General features: G+C 34.9%; 1 protein-coding gene across 1 annotated transcript in view; it reads left to right on the top strand.

Moving 5' to 3' along the window:
- Positions 1–26680, top strand: part of CNTNAP2 (contactin associated protein 2) — a 2674182-nt gene that overhangs the window by 707467 nt on the left and 1940035 nt on the right. The window contains exon 2 of the mRNA XM_074267631.1: positions 3310–3420. Coding sequence (XP_074123732.1) covers positions 3310–3420 — 111 coding nt within the window. The remainder of the gene's footprint in view (positions 1–3309; positions 3421–26680) is intronic.

Genomic DNA, 26680 nt, shown 5'->3' with positions numbered 1-26680 from the left:
ATTTGAAAAGGTAAGTGAAATTTTAAAACCACAAATATGTAAACCTGCATTGATAGCATAATTTCTTTGGGGGAAAAATGGCATAGTTAACATTACCAAGGTGGGAGATACTAAGCTGTGATATCTTGCAAGGAATAAAAATGTTTTACAGAGCAGTTATGGCAGCTGCATAGCTAGGTAGATAAGAGTTTCAGAATTGGAATTAGTAAAATATGAGTTCATATTTGAATTCAGATATGTATTAGCTCTGACCTTTTTCAGTCTCTGTTTCTGCATCTATGAAATAAGAATAAAAATAACTCCTTTCTCCTACTCTTTTTGTAAAGAGAAATGAAGCAGTATTTTAAAGCACTTCTTAAAACTTGATGCTATGCAAACATCTATCTATTATTATGGAAATTTGTTACTTTTGAAATTTTATTTGCTATCTTTTTGATGAGTACTTTCAAAGTTATTGATTGATTCTGATTTAACACAAAATTCTCCAGGAAAGCCCTATCCTAATAATCCCCTATGAACTGGAGATAACTTTTGACTCTTGAGAACAATCATGGAACATGAGCTCTGGTGGGTCCTATACAGCAGACAATCCCATTATTATGTACCTACAAATTAACTTGATTCCTTTGATGATCTGCCTAGCAAAGTATATTGTCAGAAAGTTAAAAGTTGGTAAATGACTTTATTTTCTCTAGCCCTAACAAATATTGTACGTGAAAGTAAAGATGATTGAAAGCTAATAAAATCATCCACCTTTAAAATATTGAAATCATATAAAGAGATGATATAGACCTTAAATATCTAGTTATAGATAGAAGCACCATGGTACAGTATTTTTTTTTAAAGGATAAGCACAACTTCTAAAATAATTTGAACTCACTTGTCAAATAGTCAAACCATACAGTATACTTTAACAATTAATGTGGAATCACTTCATTTATTTGTAATTTTTGTGTTGATAATTTTGCTTTACAATCATATTCTCAATTTTTTTTATATATTCACTTTTCCTGGCTTTAAAATCATGCAATCATACACAATTCTCAGCACTACTTACATAAAGCTAAGACAAATAAAAAGGGTAATATGTTTTGATGAATTAGTTCACTTTTGATGCTTATCATGCCCCAGTAACAGGAACATTACATTGTATAGAGTAGGCACCGAATGTTTATTAAATGAATGAAAGATTGAATATTTAGGTGATAAGCAATTATACTTAGCATATCCTACATTGTTGGGGAATACATTCTGCATATGAATTGCCAAGACAGATAAAATTTGCTTTACTAGCTATATAAAGATATTTTATTTTAACTATATTTTCAACAATCTTTCTAAAAGACACTACAATTCTCTGCCTGATTAAACAGGGCATACAAAACATAATTTAACTTTTTTCTTGAATATTCAAGGTCATTATTATAAATATCAACAGTTTTATTCTGTTCTGTAATATAGCTCAAGGGTTATTTAACTTTATAGGGTTTAGCCATTTAAAAAAAAAACCCAAAAAACAAAAAAAACTAAATTCTCCCAGATTGCTATGCTTTTTCTGATAGATATTATTTATATCTTTTTTTCTCAGTAGAAGCTATAATTTCTTAGTATTTCAATGAGGAGTATCCTTCTCTGTTATCTTATCTCTCTCATTTCACCACCCCAAACTTGCTTCTAAATTTTGTTTTAATCTTGTATGAATGCATTGAAGTGAAGGGTCGTGTAAATAACCTACCAAAACCTGAGGACTTACTGTGGAAACAAGATAAGGAAAGATAATTAATCAGGAATAGTTTTGTGAAGAATTCTAGTCAGTAGGAAATGAACTATGTTTTGTCCTCTCAATAGAACAGAAGACTTTGGAACAGGGAGAAGAGTCTGTATACCCAGTCATATGAAATCACTCTAAAAGTTGTTTGACAACCCCTTCCTTACTTCTTTCTTCCTTCCCTTTCTCCCTTCATTCTTTCTTTGTTTGCCTTTGAGGGTGGGTGAAGGCAGTGAATAGTATGTTCTACCTTAAGTCAAGAAGACAAGTTCAAATTTGACCTTAGATACTTAACTAGTTGTGTGACCTTGGTAAATCATTTAACCTCTGTGTGACTCAGATTTCTTATATGTAAAATCAGGACAATAGAAGCATCTATCTTCCAAGGTTTGTGAAGATCAAATGAGAGTAATTTTCTTTCTTTATTTTTTTAAATACAATAATAGCTTTTTATTTTTTCAAAATACATGGAAAGGTAGTTTGCAAAATCTTGTATTCCAAGTTTTTCTCCCTCTTTCTCCTACCCCCCCCCTCCGCCAGATAATAAGTAATCCAGTATAGGTTATACATGGGCAATTCTTCTAAATATATTTCTACATTTATCATGCTGAGAAAGAAGAATAAGATCAAAAGGGGGGAAAGGGAGAAAGAAACAAGAAAGCAAACAACAACAAAAGGGGAAAATACTATGTTGTGATCTACATTCAGTCCCCATAGTTTTGTTTCTGAATGCAGATGGCTCTTTCCATCTTACATCTATTGGAATTGCTCTCAATCACTTTGTTGTTAAAAAGAGCCACATCTATCATAATTTATCATTTTGCTTGTACAGTATTCTCTTGGTTCTATGTATTTTACTTAATATCAATTCATGTAAATCTCTCCAGGCTTTCCATAACACTCATATACTATAACTTATTCAGCCATTCTCTAACTGATAGTCATCACACTCAGTTTCCAGTCCTTGCCAGTATAAAAAGAGCTGCCACAAATAGTTTTGGACATACAGGTTTTTGTTTTTTGTTTTTTTCCCCCCTTTTCATGATTTCTTTGGGATATACACCCAGCAGAAATACTGCTGAATGAAAGGGTATGTACAGTTTTATAGCCCTTTGGGCACAGTTTCAAACTGTTATGAGATAGTAACGATAAAGCATCGAGTACACACAGGACCTAGCACATAGTAAATATTACAAAAATGTTATAATTTTTCTCCTCCTCTTCTTCTTCTCCATTCTTCTTTTTTCTTCTCCTTTTCCTTCTCTTCCTACGCATTATTTTTCTTCATTGTTATTATTATTAGTTCAGAAAAGTACTTGATTATGAGTGGGAGACAACCAGAAATGGTTATAATTTTTGAAAGGAAATTTATTTCAAAACAAAAAATTCTGATAAGCCTGGCTTGGTGACCAACAAAATAATATATGTTGATAGCTGTTTCTTCTCCCCATGTAATTCTTCTTTTGTTGTTATAATATACATTAGTTTTTAAAAACATTTGTTAATGCCCCATACTTATGTAACTTTATTTTTTTTTCCAGAAAAATGTGATGAGCAACTTGTCTCTGCATTGCCTCATGTCGTTTTCAGCAGTTCATCTTCCATGTCTAGCAGCTATTCTCCAGGCTATGCCAAGCTCAATAAAAGAGGTGGTAAGTGTTTGTGTAGCCTAATCAGTACTTATATTCTTTATGGTAAATAAGAGCATGATTTCAGCTGATATCTGCAGCTACCTGTCTACATGCAAAATATCACAGGTTATCATACCAAACACTAAAAGTTACCCCAAACCATTCTCTCATTGGAGATCACATTCAGAATCACTAGAGCCTTTCTAACATGAAGTCTTTTGGCAGACTTGTTAAAAACTTAGCACAGTTTGGATGTACAAGGATTTTCTAGAGGTAGAATCAAAAAAGAATGAATTAGAAATGCAAAAGAAGACATATTTATGGTTTCAATAGTAATGCAATGACAGGAATGGAAATCTCTGAATATGATCAAACCCAGAACTATGGAGGGGCTTATAGACTTACCTGAGAAAGTGATGCAAACATTTGACTTCACAACAATAAAATATGTGCTGAATCAGAATATTACTTGCACTTAATATTTTATTGAGTTTTCTGTACAGATTGCATTTCATTAAATTATTAGCATAAAAGCATCTGGGAATCTTCTTAAGGGAATCCCCCAAATCTGAATTTTAGCAATAATTTTATGAGATAGTTCCTTCTTTGCTTAATCATGATCTATATCTCATTCAGAGTGTTTGGGTGTATTCCAGGCTTAGTTCTGTGTCTTCTCCCCATTTTTTTGTACTCTCTCTTTTTTTAAACTTCTCATCTCATCTCATTGCAATAAATGACATGTTGACCCCTCATGTCTTCCCTTAGATCCAGTTTTGAAGCACTAATGGTCAACTATGACATCAGGCAACCTTCTTAAATGTCCCATAAACATTGAATTCCAATAATCTTTTAAGTCAGATGCTATTATTATTATAATTATTATTTATAGTCAATTAAACTGAGGGAAACAGACATTCTGTGAATTGCCCAGTATCTCATAGCTAGTAGTCACATAAAACAGAGGTAAAACCATTTGTTCCTGATTCTATCCAATGTTTTTCATTCTGTCTTCTCTTTTGTCAGAAAGGGCAGTTGAGTTTTCGGTAGTCAAAACTGATCATCACATGAATACATAAAGACTTGTGAGTCACATGGGGTATTTTTCTTGATTCATGTACTTTTATTGTCTCAAGATAAAGGGCATTATTATTGTGGTTTTACTGATAAAAACTGGCTGTTGTTTTTGAGAGGTGTTACATTATTTTTACTTAATCTTGTACTCCTTACTCCTTGCTTGACTGCCTGATTGTAATTAAAAAGATGTCAACTGAGTATCATCATCATCCTTTTCATTCTCCTCCTTCTCATTATCACCATCATCTCTCATAGATAATATTTGGATAATATTTCAAGTCTTTAAGAGTGCTTTGCATTTATTTGTTCAATTGATCCTTGGTTTTATTAACTCCATTTTTACAGAAAAGGAAATTGAAGTCACATACCTAGAAAGAAAACTATGCAACACCCAAATGACTCTCCCCACAGAACCTTCATACCCCTACCAGGCACTCAGTCTATTTCATAACAAGCATTGAGATAGCACTAAAAAATTCAAGTGCATATAAAGTTTAAACACTAGCTGTATGACCCTGGGGGCTTCATTTATGCTATGTATTCCTCAGTTTCCTCTTCTGTAAAATGTGCATACTCTGCCAACTAAATTGCATCATGAAGAGCAAGTATTATTATATTTGTAAAATGTATGATGCCTGACACATGGTAAACACTTAAAGGCTGTTCCCTTCTCCCTTCTCATTATTTTCTTTTCCAGCCTGTGTGCCTGTTGGTATTGAATAGGTTACAAGATTTCTCCAGATATTATCACTTCTTTTTTGCCTCATTCTTTATTTAATAATGCTTCATTGCATCAAACTATTCTCTCCTTTTATACTCCCTTGCTCTTTCTTCTTTAACTAATGGAAAGTTAGGAGAGTTAACTACAACCATGGTCACAGCTGGATATATTGTGAGCAGGAGAAAACCTACCATTCTCATTTCTGTTGGGGCTTTTCACTGGTTACAGCAGTATGATTCACAGCAGATGCCAGCAGCTCTACCTCTCCATAGGAGCTCCACAACAGTCTGTAGTCTATAAACCTTTACTCGGTTACTTATGGCTTATTGATGGTTGCCAGCTGTCAGGCAATATCCAGACTGTTTGCTAAGAATGTGGGCTAATAAATGAGTTCAATTCCCAGATTAGGCAGCATTTATACTTTTTGAGTATAAGGCTTCCTTCCTATTACAGAACAGTGAGGCTAGCCCTCAGCAGAATTGGGGGCAGTTTATCTGTCACCAGGACCCAGTTGTCTCTTGCCTCATCATCCTTTTTCTTCTGTTTAGCTGTCTTCCCTTACCTAAGGTACACAATAACATTATTCTGTCCTTTCCTTCAGAATAGAAAAGTCTCCTCTTCAAAGTCTGTTCTCTCTCCTCGTGTGAATCAAAACATTTGAAAGTAGAAAAATTTAAAAGAAGAATTTGGTATTCTGGCTTTGTGGCAGGGCAGATGAAAAAGATATTTTTAATAACTTCATCTTGCCTATAGTCCTCTCATCAGGAAAAGCCTACACTCCTTATGAGCCCAGTCAGAAAGAACAAATAAGAATACTTTTAAGTATGTGTAGAACAGAATGAAAATGTGCATGATTTAGGTTTCTGTCCTTAAATAACTGATTAGGCAAATGTTATTACACTAGTTAATTCTGAAGAGGATTTTTTTTGTGTTTTTTGTTAGCAAAAAGAGAAAGGCAAGAAAGGAGAAGTTAAAACAAATCTATTAACAAAAAAGACTTTATCCTTTCTATCTGTCAAACACTTCTAATCACAGAGAATTTGTATAATTGATTGGATTATATAAGAATACTGACCTACCTATAAAACTTCAGGAAAAAAAAAAGTTCAATAAGGATAGTGAAAATGTGTAATATGATGAGTTTAATTAAGAAAATATTTATAATAACCATGAATTATCATGAATAAATCATCTTTTTAAAATAGCTGTTTTTATGAAACATGTTTTTTTCAACATGGTGAGACTTACAGTTAGCCCTTTGTATTGAAAAGAATACATCATTACTCTTACTTTAAAATTTTTTTTTTACTTTATTTTATTATTTATTATTATAACTTTTTTTTTGACTGGGTAATGGGTAACTTTTTACAAGATTGTCCCTTGCACTCACTTCTATTCTGAATTTTCCTCTTCTTTCCTCTATCCCCTCCCCTAGATGGCAGACAGTCCCATACATGCTAAATATGTTATACTATATCCTAGATACAATATATGTGTGCAAAACCAAATTTTTTTGTTGTTGTTGCACAGGAAGGATTGGATTCAGAAGGTAAAAATAACCTGGGAAGAAAAACAAATGCAAACAGTTTATAGTATTTCACAGTGCTCCTTCTTTGAGTATAGCTGATTCTATCCATCATTGTCAATTAGAACTGAATTAGATCTTCTCTTTGTTGAAGATATCCACTTCCATCAGAATACATCCTCATACAGTATTGTTGAAATGTATAATGATCTCCTGGTTCTGCTCATTTCATTCAGCATCAATTCATGTCTCTCCAAGCCTCTCTGTATTCATCCTGCTGGTCATTTCTTACCAAACAATAATATACCATAATATTTATATGCCATTATTTACCTAACCCATTCCCCAATTGATGTACATCCATTCATTTTCCAGTTTGAGCTATTACAAAAAGAGCTGCCACAAACATTTTGGCACATACAGGTCCCTTTCCCTTTTTGAGTATTTCCTTGGGATATAAGCCCAGTAGTAGCACTGCTGGGTCAAAGAATATGCACAGTTTGATAACTTTGGGCATAATTCCAGATTGCTCCCCAGAATGATTGGATTCTTTCACAACTCCACCAACAATGCATCAGTGTCCCAGTTTTCCCACAGCCACTCCAACATTCATCATTATTTTTTCCTGTCATCTTAGCCAATATGACAGGTGTGTAATGATATCTCAGAGTTGTCTTAATTTGCATTTCTCTGATCAATAGTGATTTGGAACACTCTTTCATATGAGTGGAAATAGTTTTAATTTCATCATCTGAAAATTGTCTGTTCATATCCTTTGACCATTTATCAATTGGAGAATGGCTTGATTTCTTATAAATTAAAGTCAATTCTCTGTATATTTTGGAGATGAGGCCTTTATCAGAATCTTTAACTGTAAAAATATTTTCCCAATTTGTTATTTCCCTTCTAATCTTGTTTGCATTAGTTTTGTTTGTACAAAAGCTTTTTAATTTGATATAATCAAAAATTTCTATTTTGTGATCAATAATGATCTCTAGTTCTCCTTTGGTCACAAATTCCTTCCTCTTCTACAAGTCTGAGAGGTAAACAATTCTATGTTCCTCTAATTTATTTATGATCTTGTTCTTTATGCCTAAATCATGGACCCATTTTGATCTTAGCTTGGTATGTGATGTTAAGTATGAGTCCATGCCTAATTTCTGCCATACTAATTTCCAGTTTTCCCAGCAATTTTTGTTAAATAATGAATTGTTATCCCAAAAGTTGGGATCTTTGGGTTTGTCAAACACTAGATTGCTTTAGTTGTTCACTATCTTGTCCTGTGAACCTGACCTATTTCACTGATCAACTAGTCTATTTCTTAGCCAATACCAAATGATTCTGGTGACTGCTGCTTTATAATATAGTTGTAGATCAGGTACAGCTAGACCACCTTAATTTGATTTTTTTTTCATTAATTCCCTTGAAATTCTTGACCTTTTGTTGTTCCATATGAATTCTGTTGTTATTTTTTCTAAGTCATTAAAATAGTTTCTTGGGAGTCTGATTAGTATAGCACTAAATAAAAAGATTAGTTTGGGGAGTATTGTCATTTTTATTATATTTGCTCAGCCTATCCAAGAGCACTTAATGTCTTTCCAATTATTTAAATCTGACTTTATTTTTGTGGCAAGTGTTTTGTAATTTTGCTCATATAATACCTGACTTTTCTTTGGTAGATAGATGGGTCTCTTCATCACAAGATCATTGCAACTAGGGGGCAGCTAGGTGGCGCAGTGGATAGAGTACCAGCCTTGAATTCAGGGGGATCTGAGTTCAAATCTGGTCTCAGATACTTAACACTTCCTAGCTGTGTAACCCTGGGCAAGTCACTTAACCCCAGCCTCAAAAAAAAAAAAAAAAAAAAAAAAAAAAAAAAAAAAAAATCATTGCAACTGGCCTCAATCACCTTGCTGTTGAAAAATGCCATATTCACCAAAATTGAAAATTATATAATCTTTTTGCAAGACTGAAGAATATAATGTTGTTATTGTTGTTTTCATTATATGTTTTTCCAAGTTTTATTCACCTAATTGCATTGTTTTAATGTAAAGCTTTTTAAGATTTCATTCATTGAATTCTTGCTCATTTTATGAGTAGATGAGATGCTAACTCTAACCTATTCTTCTTTTATAGAAATTTGGGAGTCCCACATTTATCCTCACAGGAAATGTTATAAAGTGCTGGGCTCTCCATTGTGCTCAAAAAAAGGATAACCTTTTTGGAAATGCAAACCTTACTCTTCTTTTGGGATCTTTGACTATTCATTCATATAAGAGTTTATGGTCATTTTTTATTTTCCCAGTCAACTTCAGTGCTCAAGTTTCTGTTTTCTTGACAAAATTTTGCCTCTTCCCTGAACTTGAAATAATTACTTTAGCCTTAGTCACAGCACCTATCAAACTATTCTTGACTTCCTTTGGAAATACAGTGAAATATTTTGAAACTATATATTTGTGTGTATGTGTGTGTGTGTGTGTGTGTGTGTGTGTGTATGTGTGTGTGTGTGTGTTCTTGGCATGGAATAAAATTTAAAAATAAACAACAGTAATCAAAACTTTTGTAACTATGGCACTAATGGCACATGATACAGAGAATATCTTGCATCTCCATAATCTCCATAGTGTGTAGGCCAAATTCAGGAGTATGGGATAAGATGTTAGATGTTTTATTTAGTCTCCTGTGACTGGGCAAATGATTACACGTAACATAATATGGTTATCTTTTGATGTTTAATTGTTTTTTTTTCAGGAGGGCAGATGTTTAAATGAAGACTTAGGAAATCAGGAATTGGGAAACATATAGATTTGGGAATTAATGTATACTAGAACTCCCAAAAGTGGTTTTCAATTTATTTTCCTTTTGAATCATCTGACATTGAAGTCTGGGGGTGAAGACAAGATGGTGGAGTAAAGTCAGGAAACTTCTGAAGCACTCTCAGTTTCCCTTGAAAATAAAATGAAACCAAGCCTCTGAACAGAGCATAATAGAATGAAACCTCTGTCCAGCTCAAGATAGACTGACAAAACTTCAAGAAAGGTCAGTTTCACTGGGGTAAACTGGGTGTTCAGCACAGATTACTCCAGGAAAACATCAGGAAAGCAGGTGAGAGGATCTTAATCACATTAAATCAGCAAAAAAGACTCTTCCTATGTCCTGATTCAGTAGAGTAAAAAAAAAATCAGTGGGGTAGATTCCAGCCAGCTCAGAAGGCAAACTCCGGGAAATCATCCAGTTTCCTGAAAAGAGTAGGCAAAGCTTCCCCCTGCAAACAAAAGGGGTCTTTGTGCTCAAAGCCAAGGCTCAGTGCAGTGCAGGAAATTTGTGAAATTTATCCCAGGAGAGAAAAAAAGTGAAAAAAAAAAGTTAAAAAAGGAAGAAATACCAAAAGGAAAGAAAATGAGAAAAAAAAAAAAAAAAAAAAAAAACAGAAAAAGCCTTGACCATAGAAAGCTTCTATTAAAGACAAAAATATAAACTCAGGTGAGGAAAGAATATCCACAGAAAAAAATCTTAAAGTGAAGATAAATTGGTCTCAAGCCCAAAGAGGCTTCTTGGAAATTCTCATAAAAAAGAATAAAGAAATGAGAAACACACATGAGAGAATTAATAATTTTGAAAAGGAAGGGGAAAAATTGTCTGAAGAAAATAACTACTGAAGCAGTAGAATAAACCAAATGGGAAAATAGATTCAAAAGATAACTAGCAAAACTCACACATTAAAAATTAAAACAAGGTAAATGGAATCTTATGACTTTGTGAGACAGCAATAATCAGTCAAAGAAACCAAAAAGAATGAAAAAATGGAAGAAAATGTCAAACATATCATTGGCAAAACAGCCAACCTGGAAAATAGATTCAGAAGAGATAATTTAAATATTTTTGCCTTACCTGAAGGCCATAATCAAAAAAAAGAGCCTGGATAGCATTCTATAAAAGTTCATTAAGGAAAACTGCCCCAATATTCTAGAAAAAGGGGGGGGGGAAATATACACATTGAAAGAATATATTTATCGCTTCTGTAAAAAGATCCCACAAGAAATATTGTTGTAAAATTCCAAAATTATAATCTCAAAATAATGTAATCTGCCAGACAAAAATCATTCAAATATCAAGGAGCAACCATCAGGATTACCGAGAATCTGGCAGCTTCTACAATATGGGATCAGAGGGCCTGGAATACAATATTCCAGAAGACAAAGGACCTGAGGTTACAACCAAAAAGTAACCACCAGTGAGATTCAGTATCATCTTTCAGGGGAGGAAATGAAACTTCAATGAAGTAAGAGACTTTCAATCATTTCTATTGAAAAAATCAGAATTCAATAGAAAATTTAATCTACAAACACAGAACTCAAGAGAACCATAGAAAGGTAAACAAGAGAAAATACATATACTGTTTACACCTCTACATGGATAAAACAATATCTGTAACACCTGAAAATTGAATCTGACACTGAGGCATAAAAAGGGGGATATCAAATGAACTGAGGTTGTGAATGAGCTCTAATGTGATGGCAGCAAAGAAAAAGATATTAAAGTATAGAAAAGGGTTTGTTGTTGAAAAAGAGGAAAGGGGAGGTATAATGGGACAATTAGTTCAAACAAGAGGCTCAAAAAACCTATTAAATGGAGGGGGAAAAGAGAGTGGGATGAGCATTGTCTAAAGCTTGATCTCATCAGTTTTGGCACTAAGAGGGAAAAACTTAATCATTCAGTTGGATATAGAAATTTATTTAGTCCTATAAAGAAGTAGGAGGAGAAAGATGAAAAGAAAAGGGAGGAGCAGGATAGAAGGAAGGGCAGAAACACTAAGAAAAAAAGGTAAGAGAAAGGGAAGGATTGATAGAGGAAAAGGTAATGGGTGGGGTGGATTAAAAAAACAGCATAAGGACTAGATGGAAAGAGAGAACAAAGGATATACAAGGGAAAATAGGATGGAGGGAAATACAGAATTGGTAGTCATAATTCTTAATGTGAATGGAATTAACTCATCCATAAAAAGGTAAGCAAATACCAGAGTAGATTAAAAACCATAATCCTACAATATGTTGTTTACAAGAAACACATTTGACACAGAAAGACAAGATAAAGGTAAAAGGCTGCAACTGAATTTATTATGCTTCAGCTGGAGTAAAAAAAAAAAAAAAAAGTAGGGGTAGCAATTCTGATCTCAGATAAAGCAAAAGTAAAAATAAATCTTACTAAAAGAGATAAGGAGGGAAAGTACATCTTGATAAAGACAGTAATGAAGTAGTAACAATACTAAATGTGTATTCACCAAGTGGTGGAACAGGCAAATTCCTAGAGAAGATTTTAATCCAGTTACAGGAAGAAATAAAGACAGCAAAACTATTCTAGTTGGGAATCTCAACCTCCTTCTTTCTGAATCAGACAAATCTGACCATAAAATAAACAAGAAAGAAAATAGCAAGGTTAATAGGATTCTATAAAACTGAGATATGATAGACCTTGGGAGAAAATTGAATAGGAACAGAAAGGAAATACAACTTTTTTCTCAATAGGACATGGCACCTACACAAAAATTGTCCACATATTAAGGCATAAAAACTTCACAATCAAATGCAGAAAGGCAGAAATAGTAAATGCTTCCTTTTCAGACTATAATGTAATAAAATTATATTCAACAAAGGGCCAGGGAAAGATAGACTAAACATCAATTGGAAACAAAATAATCTAATTTCAAGGAATGAGTGGATCAAGAAACAAATCACAGAAACAATCCATAATTTCATCATGGAAAATGACAATAATGAGACAACATATCAAAGCCTATGAGGTGCACCTAAAACAGTTCTTAAGGAAATTTCATATCTCTAAATAGTTACATAAATAAAATAGAGAAGGAGAAGATGAATGAATTAGGCATGCAACTAAGAAAGGTAGAAACAGAACAAATTAAAAACCCTAAATAAATATCAAAATAGAAAATTTGAAACTCTGAAGAGAGATTAATAAAGTAGAAGCTAAGAAAAATATTGAACTAATAAACTAAATAAGAGTTGGTTTTATGAAACAAAATAACAAATTATATAAACCTTTGGTTAATTTGATCAGAAAAAGGAAAGAAAAAAAGGCAAATTACCACCATAAAAATGAGGGGATTGAAACCACTATCAATGAAAAAGAAATTAAAGCAATAATTAGGAACTATTTTGACCAATTCTATGGCAGTGAAGTTGACAATCTAACTGAAATGATGAATATTTACAAAAGTATAAATTGCCAGGTTAACAGAAGAGGGAAAAATACTTAAATAGTCCCATTTTAGAAAAAGAAATTGAACAAGTCATTAATGAACTCCCTAAGAAAATAATTTCAGGAACAGATGGATTCACAAGTGACTTCTATCAAACATTTAAAGAACAATTAATTCTAGTATTATGTAAACTCTTTGGAAAACAGAGGTAAAGAAAGAGTACTGCCAAATTCCTTTTCTGACACAAATATGGCACTGATACCTAAACCAGGTATAAAACAGAACAAGAAAATTAGATCAATCTCCTTAATGAATATTGGTGAAAAAATTTAAATAAATTATTAGCAAAGACATTGTAGCAACTTATAAGCAGGAAAATATATTATGACCTGTTGGGATTACTAGGTGAGAACTGAGGTTGTCTGGATGGTGACAAGGTGAGAATTCAGGTTTTCTGGACAATTACAAGGTGAGAACTCAGGTTGACTTGATAGAGGGGGCAAGCTCATTGGCTGGGGTGGTTCTTCCCAGAAGCCCTTGCATTATCCCACGCCCATTCTCTGGGAGGATAAAAAGAGACAGCACTGGGCGCAGAGAGCAGATCGGCCTGAAGAAGGATAAGAGTTGGAGGAGATTCAGAGCCAGGATTCAAGAGAAAGACTCTCTGCATTACATCAGGCCTGACGGGGCTCTCTGCAGGAAGGGAAGTCACTTCTAAGGACAAGAGTTAACAGCAACTGCCTGGAGACAACGGTTCACTACAGGAAGAAGAATCTGTCTTAAAGATTTGAGTAGATACAGCAGATCTCTTCCCAGAGAGCGATCCGGCAGCTTCTAGAGACGACAGCTCGCTACAATTGGCGCCCAACGTGGGGCAAGGACATTTGCTTATCCTGACAAGAAGAGCTAGACCAGACCTTCGCAATTTGGCGCCCGAACAGGGACAGACACAGTCCTGATTCCAGTGGAAAAGCTTCCGATCTAGATCTCAGTCTCTCTGACCCAGAACCGTGAGTAAGGAGGAAACTTTGTTAAAGATTAAGTGAGCGTGCTAATAGATAAATAAGGAACTTAACTTGTTAAGGGCTAAACCAGGAATCTCTTATAGCTGAAATGGGGCAGATGTTAGCTATATTCAATCCCTGGACCTCAGCCTACTCAACCCCAGCCCCAGAAGCAACCTCAGCTCCATTCAGGAGTGGTACTATAGAGAGTATAATCAACATAATTGAGGAGCAGAGTTTACTTGTAACCTGGGTACAGATTGCTAAACTATTGGCTGCATTAAGACGCACATCCCCTTGGTTCTTAGAGGAAGAAAAGATAGATGTAGATAAATGGAAGCTAGTGGGATATGAAATGAAAGAATTTCAAGCAAAAAATGGGCCTCGTTCAATTTCTGCAGAAGTATTTTATATCTACAACATAGTTCAATTAGCCTTAAACTATCAAGCAAGTTGTAGGAGAAGGAAAAGTTCTAAAAATGAACAGAGGAGGAAGTGTGAGGAAAAAAGGAAAGATCAAGATCTTTCCCTAGAGCAAGAGGATTTAAATGAGGAATTATGGTATGATTCTCTTGAAGAAGCTTCAACCCTGCCTAGAGAACAGATTATTGACAGGCCCACATCAACCCCACCTTCAGAGATGGAGGAAGAAAGAGGGGAAGAGGCAGAAACACAAACAGAATTGCCTGTGAAGCAGCCTAAGCCTATGACAAGATTAGAAAAAGCATTGGTTAAAGCTAAGAGAGAAGGACAGGATATAAGTGATTTTATACATGCATATCCTGTGATTGAAAATACTGACTCTGTAGGTAAAAAAAGGAGAAGATATGCACCTTTAGATTTGAATAAAATTAAGGATTTGAAAAAAGGTTGTACCCTTTATGGGGCTACATCAGCTTATGTCAAAATGTTACTAGATGGTTTGTCTTATGAAGTCCTAACCCCAAATGATTGGAAATCCATAGCAAGGATATGCCTGGAACCTGGAGAAAATTTATTATGGCTTTCGGAATTTCATGAATTATGTAGAATTCAAGTCAGATGCAATTTGGAAATAGGAGTTAACACACAATTCACTTTTGAGCACTTAGCTGGTGAAGGTCAGTATGGAGAGAATTCGGAACAGATTAATTATACCATGACAATATATGAACAAATTGCTAAGGCTGCAATAAAAGCTTGGGGTGTCCTTCCTGGACAGAAAGATCGTGGAGAGGCTTTCACTAAAATACAGCAAGGTCCCAATGAACCTTTTGCATATTTTGTGGGACGTTTGCAAACTGCTGTCAAAAGAACTATTGGAGAAAATTCAGCTACAGAAATAATGACCAGACATCTGGCTAAGGAAAATGCCAATGAGATTTGCAAAAGAATTATATGGGGATTAGACAAAGATGCTCCTTTAGAGGAGATCATAAGACGCTGTGCTACAGTGGAAACAAATGCTTTTTACACCTGGACAATGATGAATGTGGAAAGACAGGGTCCCTCCTGGCAAGGGCCTTCTAGAGAAACTCGGCGATGTTTTCAATGTGGAAAAATTGGGCATCTAAGAGCTCAGTGTAGGTATGGAGATACAGTGAGAAGACAGGGTGAAAGAAGACCTAAAACCCCATGTCCAAAATGCAACAGAGGACTCCATTGGGCATCAGAGTGTAGAATAATTCAGGGAAATGGGATGAGGGGCCCAGGTCCAGGGCCCCAGGCAAAAAAGACTTGGGGCATGATGGCAGCCGAGGTTACATCCAGAGAATTTTAAGACACGATCAATCAGCCAAAAGGCAATCAGATGGAAGAAAGGGATTGAAATTAGGAAAAATAGAGTTGTGTGCAGTAGAGACTACCGAGATACTCCCTGGAGAAGTGAAATCTGTTCCTGTTGAGCCTATGGATCCTTTGCCTCCAGGCACAGTAGGCTTGACCATTTCACCTTCTGAGAGTGCCTACAAAACAGTGTCCATCCATACACTGATGTGGGAGACTGGAGAACGTGTATCTAATATCCCAGTCACTAACACAGGCAGACAGCGTGTGATTTATCAACCAGGAGAAGTAGTAGCATCAGGCTTATTGTTACGGACCCCTAATAAGCAACCTAGTGATAGTCGCCTAGATTTTGACTCCAATGAACAAAATCCAGGAATATATTGGACAGCAGCTGTGACAGCTGACCGACCTATGCTTACTATTTATATAAACGGAATACCATTTGAAGGATTGGTAGACACGGGTGCAGATCGTACAGTTATTAGAGGTGCCAATTGGCCCGGTCACTGGCCAAAGATTAAAGCAGACACCTATATGTCTGGGGTGGGAGGATCAATAGCAGCAGAGGTTAGTGCTAGGCCTTTGAGATGGGTATTTGAAGGAGAAACAGGAGCTTTTACTCCTTTTGTGGTTGAAAAAATCCCCATCAATCTGTGGGGAAGAGACATTTTACAGCAGATAGGATTACAAATAAGCACTTCGGCTTTTTAGGCAGGGCTGCTGTTGAAGGCCTACCTGCACTTTCACCAGTTCCTATTCAGTGGAAGACTGATTCACCAGTGTGGGTAGAACAGTGGCCCTTAAGAAGTGATAAAATTCAGGCCTTATTAGACATAGTGCAAGAACAACTTGACCAAGGACACTTGCGGCCTTCTCTAAGTCCTTGGAATTCCCCAGTATTTGTGGTGAAAAAGAAATCTGGAAAATGGAGGATGATAACTGATCTAAGAAGAGTAAATGAACAGATGGAAACTATGGGAACTCTTCAGCCTGGACTTCCATCTCCTACTCAGTTGCCAAGAGAATGGCCTCTATGGGTTATAGACATTAAGGATTGTTTCTATTCTATTCCTCTAGATAAGGAGGATATGAAAAGATTTGCTTTTTCAGTGCCTAGTGTTAATTTGGCTGAGCCTTATAAAAGATATGAATGGACAGTTTTGCCACAGGGAATGAAAAACAGCCCTACTATGTGCCAAATGTATGTTGCAGCTGCTCTTGCTCCAGTAAGAAAAGCCTTTCCAAAAGTAATATTGTTACATTATTTGGATGATATTTTGGGATGTGCACCTGAGGAACAAATGTTAGAGGCATGTCTACAAAGGACCATGGAAACATTAAAGTACTACAAACTGCATATAGCTACAGAAAAAATTCAAAGACATGCTCCTTTTCAATATTTAGGATATGAAGTATATCCTAAGACACTCACAGTACAAAAGCTTTCTTTAAGAACAGAGAAGTTGAACACCTTAAATGACTTTCAAAAATTAATAGGAGATATCCAATGGATGCGTCCAGTGTTAGGCTTAACTACCAATCAACTACAACCTCTCTATGACATTTTAAGGGGAGACAGTGCTTTAAATTCACCACGCCAGCTTACAAAAGAAGCACAAAAGGCTTTGAGAGAAGTTGAACTGGCTTTATCCAATGTGGTTGAAAGAGTCACTCAAAAACCCTTGGAAATATCAGTTTTTGCTACAAAAGAGGCACCCACAGCAGTCCTTCATCAAGGAGACAGAGTGATTGAGTGGGTGAACCTCCCAGCACAACCAGAACAAAGCCTTACACCTTACCCAGTGCTTGTGGCTAGGATTTTATTAAAGGCTATTAAGAGAGTAACACAATTATCTGGGATAAGTCCTGAAAAAATATACACATTCTATACTAACGCACAGATTAATGTATGCTGTGAGAACATCCCAGAATGGCAAATTTTATTGGCCACCGCTCCAAATTTTGCACATGGATCTCCATTAAAGATTACCCGGCTACTACATAATTGGCGATGGATTTTTGAAGAAAAGGTTTCTAAGGTTCCTCTTAAAGGACCAACAATCTTTACAGATGCCTCCAAAGAAAATATTTGTGCCATATACTCTCATGATTTAACCATAAAGAGAGTAATCAGGACTCCTTTTCAATCCACTCAACAGAATGAATTATTTGCTATCATGCTAGCTCTCACTTATTACCCAGGAGACATAAATATAATTACTGATTCAGCCTATTCAGTAGGTGTAGTACAAAGAATTGCCACAGCCCAAATAAAATTTGCAGCCTCCAATATTTATCAGCTCTTTAAGGAACTTCAAGAGCAAGTGAGAAAACATCCAGGCAAGATTTATATCTTGCATGTCCACTCACATAGTGGACTTCCAGGTCCCATTTTTGATGGAAATTCAAAGGCAGATAGCCTTCTAACCATGTTAGCCAGTAGTCCTTTGTTTCAGGAAGCACAAGAATCTCATTCTAAATATCATCAGGCTGCTCGAGCTTTACGTTTACAATTTGGAATCACAAGAGAGGAAGCTAGGAGCATAGTAAAAAGCTGTACAGCTTGTCTTCCTTTCCATGCTCCTACACTCCCTCCAGGGAAGAATCCTCGTGGTTTGAGACCCAATGAAATCTGGCAAATGGATGTGACCCATTATAAATCTTTTGGTCGTCTATCTTTTATTCATGTCGTGGTAGACACCTTTTCAGGATTCACATTTGCAATGCCAGCAGCAAAAGAGACAGCCCGAGTGGTCACTGAATTCCTTATACAAGCTTTTGCAATTATGGGTGTGCCACAAGCAATAAAAACAGACAATGGACCTGCATATACGTCCAAACATTTTACACACTTTTGTGCACAGTATAAGATTTTACATACCACGGGCATACCCTTTAATCCTCAAGGGCAGGCAATAGTAGAGAGAAGAAACAGAGATATTAAGACACTCCTCCAAAAACAAAAGAAAGGGGGAGCCACAGGTAGCCCTAGGGAACTTCTAAATTTAGTTCTCTATACCATTAATTTTCTAATTTTTGACAAAGATGCGCTGGCTCCAGCAGACAGGTTTTATAACCCACCAGAAGGGCAGTGTCCAGTGAGAGCATCTCCACTGTCCTTAGATAATCGCCAGGTGATGTGGAGAGATCCAGAAAGTGGTGAATGGAAGGGACCAGATAGGTTAACTGCCTGGGGGAGAGGGTTTGCTTGTATTTCTTCAGCAGGAGAAGGAATCAGATGGGTGCCAACAAGTCATATTCGCCTTGTCCATCAGAGAGAGACAGAAAAAGAGAAAGACCTCAAAATAAAGGAGAAGATCTAAGAAACATCTGACACTGAAAGAGCATGGATAATAAGAAGACTGTTAAAGAACTTAAAAACCAGCAGGAATCATTGGACTTCCTCACACAAGATGAGAATAATGGACAATGGACTTATGGACATTTATAAATTTTCAATTTATGATTATGATTATGTTATATACTTCTAGCATGTGTTATGTTACTATGTTACTATGTGCTTATGTAATTTATGTAATTATCTGTAATACTTCCCATATTGATGGATTTATGTTTCAAGGTCATGACTGTCCTATGTTCTAAATCAAAAGAAAGGGGGAGATGTTGGGATTACTAGGTGAGAACTGAGGTTGTCTGGATGGTGACAAGGTGAGAATTCAGGTTTTCTGGACAATTACAAGGTGAGAACTCAGGTTGACTTGATAGAGGGGGCAAGCTCATTGGCTGGGGTGGTTCTTCCCAGAAGCCCTTGCATTATCCCACGCCCATTCTCTGGGAGGATAAAAAGAGACAGCACTGGGCGCAGAGAGCAGATCGGCCTGAAGAAGGATAAGAGTTGGAGGAGATTCAGAACCAGGATTCAAGAGAAAGACTCTCTGCATTACATCAGGCCTGACGGGGCTCTCTGCAGGAAGGGAAGTCACTTCTAAGGACAAGAGTTAACAGCAACTGCCTGGAGACAACGGTTCACTACAGGAAGAAGAATCTGTCTTAAAGATTTGAGTAGATACAGCAGATCTCTTCCCAGAGAGCGATCCGGCAGCTTCTAGAGACGACAGCTCGCTACAATTGGCGCCCAACGTGGGGCAAGGACATTTGCTTATCCTGACAAGAAGAGCTAGACCAGACCTTCGCAATGACCAAGTGGGATTTATACCAGAAATTCAGGGCTGGTTCAGGAAAACTATTAACATAATATCAGGATATCATAATACCATAGTATCAGGAAAACTATTATTGCAATCTACCATATCAATAACAAAATCAACAGAAATCATATGAAAATCTCAATAGTTGCAGAAAGAACTTTTGACAAAATACACACACATCCCTATTAAAAGCACAAGAGAGCATAGGGATAAAGAGAGTTTTCCTTAAAATAATAAGCAGTATCTATATAAAATTTACTGCAAACAATATTTGTAATGTCGAGTAGCTGGATGTATAAGAACAAGGGTGTAACAAGGATGTCCATTATCATCACTATTATTCAGCATATTGACTTTAGCAATAACAAAAGAAAAAGAAATCAGAGGGAATTAGAATAGGCAATGAGAAAATAAAACTGACCCTCTTTGCAGATATGATGATATACTTAGAAAATCATTCAAAAACCTACTCAAAACAATTCACAGCTTTAGCAAAGTTGCTGTATGTAAAATAAATGCAGACAAATCGTCAGTGTGTGTGTGTGTGTGTGTGTATATATATATATATATATATATATATATATATATATATATATATATATATATATATATATATACAAAATTTCACTGGCAAAACCCATCAGCAAAATATAGAGAAATTCCATTCAAAATTATTGTAGCCAAAAAAAGTACTTGGGCTCTATATGCCAAGACAAACCCAAGAATTATATGAACACAATTACAAATCACTTCTCACACAAAAAAATCAGCTCTAAACAAGTGGGAAAAGATTAATTGTTCATAGCAAGGCTGAGCTAATATGACAAAAATTACAATTGTACCTAAATTGGTCTACTTTTCCTGTGCCATACCAATCAAACTGCCAAAACATTATTTTATAGTACTAGAAAAACCAATAACCAGATTCATCTGGAAAAACAAAAGGTCAAGAATATAAAAAAGAATTAACAAAAAAAAATTACAAAGGATTGTGGTTTAGCCATACCAGATCTAAAACTATATTATAAAGCAGCAGTAATCAAAACCATTTGGTACTGGCTAAGAAATAGAATGGTCAATCAATGGAATATATTACATACAAAACACAATAATCAAGGTCTAGAGCAATCAAGTATTTGGTAAATCTCCAAACTCTTCTAGAATAAGAACTCACTATTTGACAAAAATTGCTAGGAAAACTGGAAAACAATATGTCAGAAAGTTAGCATAAACCCACATCTCCCAGCCCTTACCAAAATAAGGTCAAAATGGATACATGAATATATCATAAAGGATGATACCATAAACCTATTAGGAGAACAAGGGGTAATTTAGTTATCAGATATTTGTTTATAGAACATTGTAAAAGGCAAAATGGACCACTTTGATTACATTAAATTAAAAAGATTTTACACAAACAAAGCTAACAGAAACACGAATAAAGGGAAGTACAAAGCTGGGAAAAAAATCTTTACAGCCATATTTCTAATAAAGGTCTCATTTTAAAATTATATAAAGAACTGTGTCAAATTTATAAGAATACAAGACATTCCCCAATTCACAAATGGTCAAGGGATATGAATAGACAATATTCAGATGATGAAATTAAAGCCATTTATAGTTATATGAAAAATGCTCTAAAATGCTATTAATTAGAGAAATGCAAATTAAAACAATTTTGAGGTACCACCTCACACTCTCAGACTGGCTAAGATGAGAGTAAATTATAAGGGTTGGAAGGGATGTGGGAAAACTGGCACCCTAATGCATTGTTAGTGAGTTGTGAAATGATCCAACCATTCTGGAGGGCATTCTGAACTATGTCCAAAGGATTATGAAACCAGCAGTGCTATTACTGTTTTGGTATCCCAAGAAAAGCATAAAGGAGGAAAAAGGACCGACATGTATAGAAATATTTGAAGCCTTTCTTTTTGTGGTAGTAAAGAATTGGAAAAGGAGTGGATGCCCATCAATTGGGGAATGGCTGAAGAAGTAATACATGAAAGTAATGGAATATTATTATTTTATTAAAAAATGACGAAGAAGCTGATTACAGAAAGGCTTGGAAAGATTTATATGAACTGATGCTGAATGAAACAGAGAACCAGGAATACATTGTAAACAATAACAGCAAGAATGTGCAATGATCAATTATAAAAGGCTTCTCCACTATTTAGTGATCCAAAGCAATCCCAATAGACTTTGGACAGAAAGTGCTATCTACATCCAGGAAAAAGAGCTAAGGAGACAGAATGCAAATCAATAAATGCTATGATCACTTCTTTTACTATTATTATTTTTTTAATCCCTCCCATGGGTTTTTCTTTTTGCTCTGATTTTCCTCTCCCCACATGTTTCATAAAACAATGGGCATTACAAATAAATAAACTTACAACAACAACAAAATAAACCTCTGACTTAACTATGACTAGATTATCCTTATAGATTAGTGATATAGGCAAGGACAGACTAACCTAGAAGAAAATATTTTCAATCCCGCTCATCATTTGACTTCATTTCTGATCTTAAGACTTTTAAGCCCATTTCTACTAGACAGGAAGTATGTTTCATCCCTTTTGTTACTTTAAATTCAATAACTTTTTCAAATCATTGTTGTTATAAACATTTTTGCTTACTTCCTCTTGTCCTTCTTGTTTACTCCTTCCACCAGGCAACCAGTGTACAAAGTAGTAATTAAAATGGAAGGAACAGAGATTTTGGCAGCAAACTTTCATAGGAAATTGTCTCATGTAATATGAAGAATAGATGATTAAGAATCAGAAGAATAGATTTTTGTCCATTCTCTGGCACTAGTTAGATAGATGGTTTTGTGGAAGTTATTTCTTTTTATGGGGACTGAATTTGTTTATTAGTGAACTGAAGGGATTGAGCTAAATGAATTATATTATGCTGAAAACAGAGGTCTACCATTCTATAAGTGTATGATTTGGTAATTATATATTAAGATTTCATGTTAGCATTTAAGACAACAAGTTAAATAAGGGTAATAGCCTGAATAAGAAAATTAGGAAAATGAAAAATCAGTTTTATTTTATTTTTCCTTTCTTCATCAGCTCTAGTGATTAAAATTGCATGGGGTCTACTGCTGGGTAGCTTTCTTCTTGTTGTTTTTTTAATTATATGCTTCAATTTGGCATTTCATATACTAATAAGGTGAGCTTTAGCACATTTTTATCTTTGAATCCTGACATATAAAGCAGTAATCCTTATTATTATAATAATAAATGACATATATTTTGCATATCATGATTTATAAAGTTATTTGCATATGCTATCTCCTTTGATCCCATTATAAAGCCTATGAGATAGGTATTATTATTACAGATTTTACAGATTAGGGAACTAGTTATCAATGTTAGCGAATGATAGAGCTAGGAAGGTAACTTATATTATCTGTTCAGGACAGTACTAAGATACTGAAAATAAAAAGAAAGTTTAAAAAATCCTTATACTTAGGGAGTTTACATTGTATTGATAAAATAAAACTTATGAACAGTGAAAGAAATACAAGATAAATGTAATGGATTAAAAAATATAAAAGGGAAGGGAAAATTGACAACTTTCAGGAAAAAAAATTTTCCTTGGAAAGAAATAAATCAACAATTCTTTGAATTAAGCTAATGATAATAAGAAGCCCAAGTGTGGAAGGCATAGAGCAAGAGATATAATACTAACTTCTGGAAACAAAAGTTGGCCTTTTGAGTCAGAATGGAGAGGGTAGAGTGTAATAATGTAAAATACATCTTTTAAAGTAAAATTCATAACCCATTCAGATTGTAAATGAGTTTTAATGATAAATTGAGAAGTTGGTAGTCTATCATAGAGGCCTAAGAACATGACTAAAGGTACATTTACTATTTCTACCTTTCTTCTTTTGATTTTGAGGTCTTATGTCCTAATATATGGTCAATTTTTGTATAGGTTCCATGAACTGAAACAAAAGTATACTCCTTTCTGTCTCCTTTCAATTTTCTCCCAAAATCTATTATCTTTCATCTTTTAATAGTTTCTGGTAGAGATTGTATGTAAAGAGTTTTATTCCATCGTAGATAATCTTAAAATATAATTTTTTTGAACATTTTTTATTAATTTTTATAATTATAACATTTTCTTTGACAGTACATATGTATAGGTAGTTTTTTTTTTTTTTTTTTTTTTTTTACAACATTATCCCTTGTACTCCCTTCTGTTCCCCTCCTTCCCTCCACCCCATCCCCTAGATGGCAGGCATTCCCATACATATTAAATATCTTATAGTATATCTTATGTACAATATATATATATGTGCAGAACCGAATTTTGTTGTTGTTGCAAAGGAAGGATTGTATTCACAAGGTAAAAATAATCTAGGAAGAGAAACAAAACAAAACAAAACAAACAAACAAAAAAAACAGTGCTCTCAGTTTATACTCATTTCCCAGTGTCCCTTTTCTGGGTGTAGCTGATTCTGTCCATCATTGGTCAATTGGAATTGGATTAGCTCTTCTTTATGTTGAAGATATCCACTTCCATCAGAATACATCCTCATACAGTATCATTGTTGAAGTGTATAATGATCTTCTGGTTCTGCTTGTTTCACTTAGCATCAGTTGATGTAAGTCTCTCCAAGCCTCTCTGTATTCCTCCTGTTGGTCATTTTTACAGAACAATAATATACCATAACATTCATATACCATAATTTAACCAACCATTCTCCAATTGATGGACATCCATTAATTTTCCAGTTTCTAGCCACTACAAAAAGGGCTGCCACAAACATTTTGGCACATACAGGTCCCTTTCCCTTCTTTAGTATTTCCTTGGGGTATAAGCCCAGTAGTAGCACTGCTGGATCAAAGGGTATGCACATTTTGATAACTTTTTGGGCATAATTCCAGATTGCTCTCCAGAATGGTTGGATTCTTTCACAATTCCACCAACAATGCATCAGTGTCCCAGTTTTCCCACAGCCCCTCCAACATTCATCATTATTAGTTCCTGTCATCTTAGCCAATCTGACAGGTGTGTAATGATATCTCAGAGTTGTCTTAATTTGCATTTCTCTGATCAATAGTGATTTGGAACACTCTTTCATATGAGTGGAAATAGTTTTAATTTCATCATCTGAAAATTATCTGTTCATATCCTTTGACCATTTATCAATTGGAGAATGGCTTGATTTCTTATAAATTAAAGTCAATTCTCTGTATATTTGGGAGATGAGGCCTTTATCAGAACCTTTAACTGTAAAAATGTTTTCCCAATTTGTTACTTCCCTTCTAATCTTGTTTGCATTAGTTTTGTTTGTGCAGAAACTTTTTAATTTGGTCTAATCAAAATTTTCTATTTTGTGATCAATAATGGTCTCTAGTTCTCCCTTGGACACAAACTCCTTCCTCCTCCACAAGTCCGAGAGGTAAACCATCCCATGTTCCTCCAATTTATTTATGATTTCGTTCTCTATGCCTAAATCATGGACCCATTTTGATCTTATTTTAGTATGTGGTGTTAAATGTGGGTCCATGCCTAGTTTCTGCCATACTAATTTCCAGTTTTCCCAGCAGTTTTTGTCAAATAATGAATTCTTATCCCAAGATTTGGGATCTTTGGGTTTATCAAACACTAGATTGCTATTTTTTTTTATTCACTATCTTGCCCTGTGAACCTAACCTATGCCACTGATCAACTAGTCTATTTCTTAGCCAATACCAAATGGTTTTGTTGACTGTTGCTTTATAATACAGTTCTAGATCAGGTACAGCTAGACCACCTTCATTTAATTTTTTTTTCATTACTTCTCTTGAAATTCTCGACCTTTTGTTGTTCCATATGAATTCTGTTGTTATTTTTTCTAGGTCATTAAAATAGTTTCTTGGGAGTCTGATTGGTATAGCACTAAATAAGTAGATTAGTTTAGGGAGTATTGTCATCTTAATTATATTCGCTCGGCCTATCCAAGAGCACTGAATGTCTTTCCAATTATTTAAATATCACTTTATTTTTGTGGCAAGTGTTTCATAATTGTGCTCATATAATTCCTGACTCTCCTTTGGTAGATATATTCCCAAATATTTTATACTATCGACCGTTATTTTGAATGGAATTTCTCTTTGTATCTCTTGTTGTTGGATTGTATTGGTAATGTATAAAAATGCTGAGGATTTATGTGGATTTATTTTGTATCCTGCCACTTTGCTAAAACTCTGAATTATTTCTAATAGCTTTTTAGCAGAGTCTTTGGGGTTCTCTAAGTATACCATCATGTCATCTGCAAAGAGTGCTAATTTGATTTCCTCTTTTCCTACTCTAATTCCTTGAATCTCTTTCTCGGCTCTTATTGCTGAGACTAAAGTTTCTAGTACTATATTGAATAGTAATGGTGATAGTGGGCAACCTTGTTTCACTCCTGATCTTAAAGGGAACGGTTCTAGTTTATCGCCATTACATATGATGTTTACTGAAGGTTTTAAATATATGCTCGTTATTCTTTTAAGGAATAGTCCATTTATTCCTATACTCTCAAGTGTTTTTAGTAGGAATGGATGTTGTTTTATGGTTTTTATTAATTTGATTGTTAATATGGTCAATTATAGTAATAGTTTTCCTAATATTAAACCAGCCCTGCATTCCTGGTATAAATCCCACTTGGTCATAGTGTATTATCCTGGGGATGATTTTCTGAGGTCTTTTTGCTAATATCTTATTTAAGATTTTAGCATCAATGTTCATTAAGGAATTGGTCTATAGTTTTCTTTCTCAGTTTTTGATCTACCTGGTTTAGGTATCAGTACCATGTCTGTG

Source organism: Sminthopsis crassicaudata, chromosome 5 (genome assembly GCF_048593235.1).
Source record: "Sminthopsis crassicaudata isolate SCR6 chromosome 5, ASM4859323v1, whole genome shotgun sequence".
In the NCBI taxonomy this organism is placed as follows: domain Eukaryota; kingdom Metazoa; phylum Chordata; class Mammalia; order Dasyuromorphia; family Dasyuridae; genus Sminthopsis; species Sminthopsis crassicaudata.
This window is presented reverse-complemented; position numbering and strand designations above follow the sequence as displayed.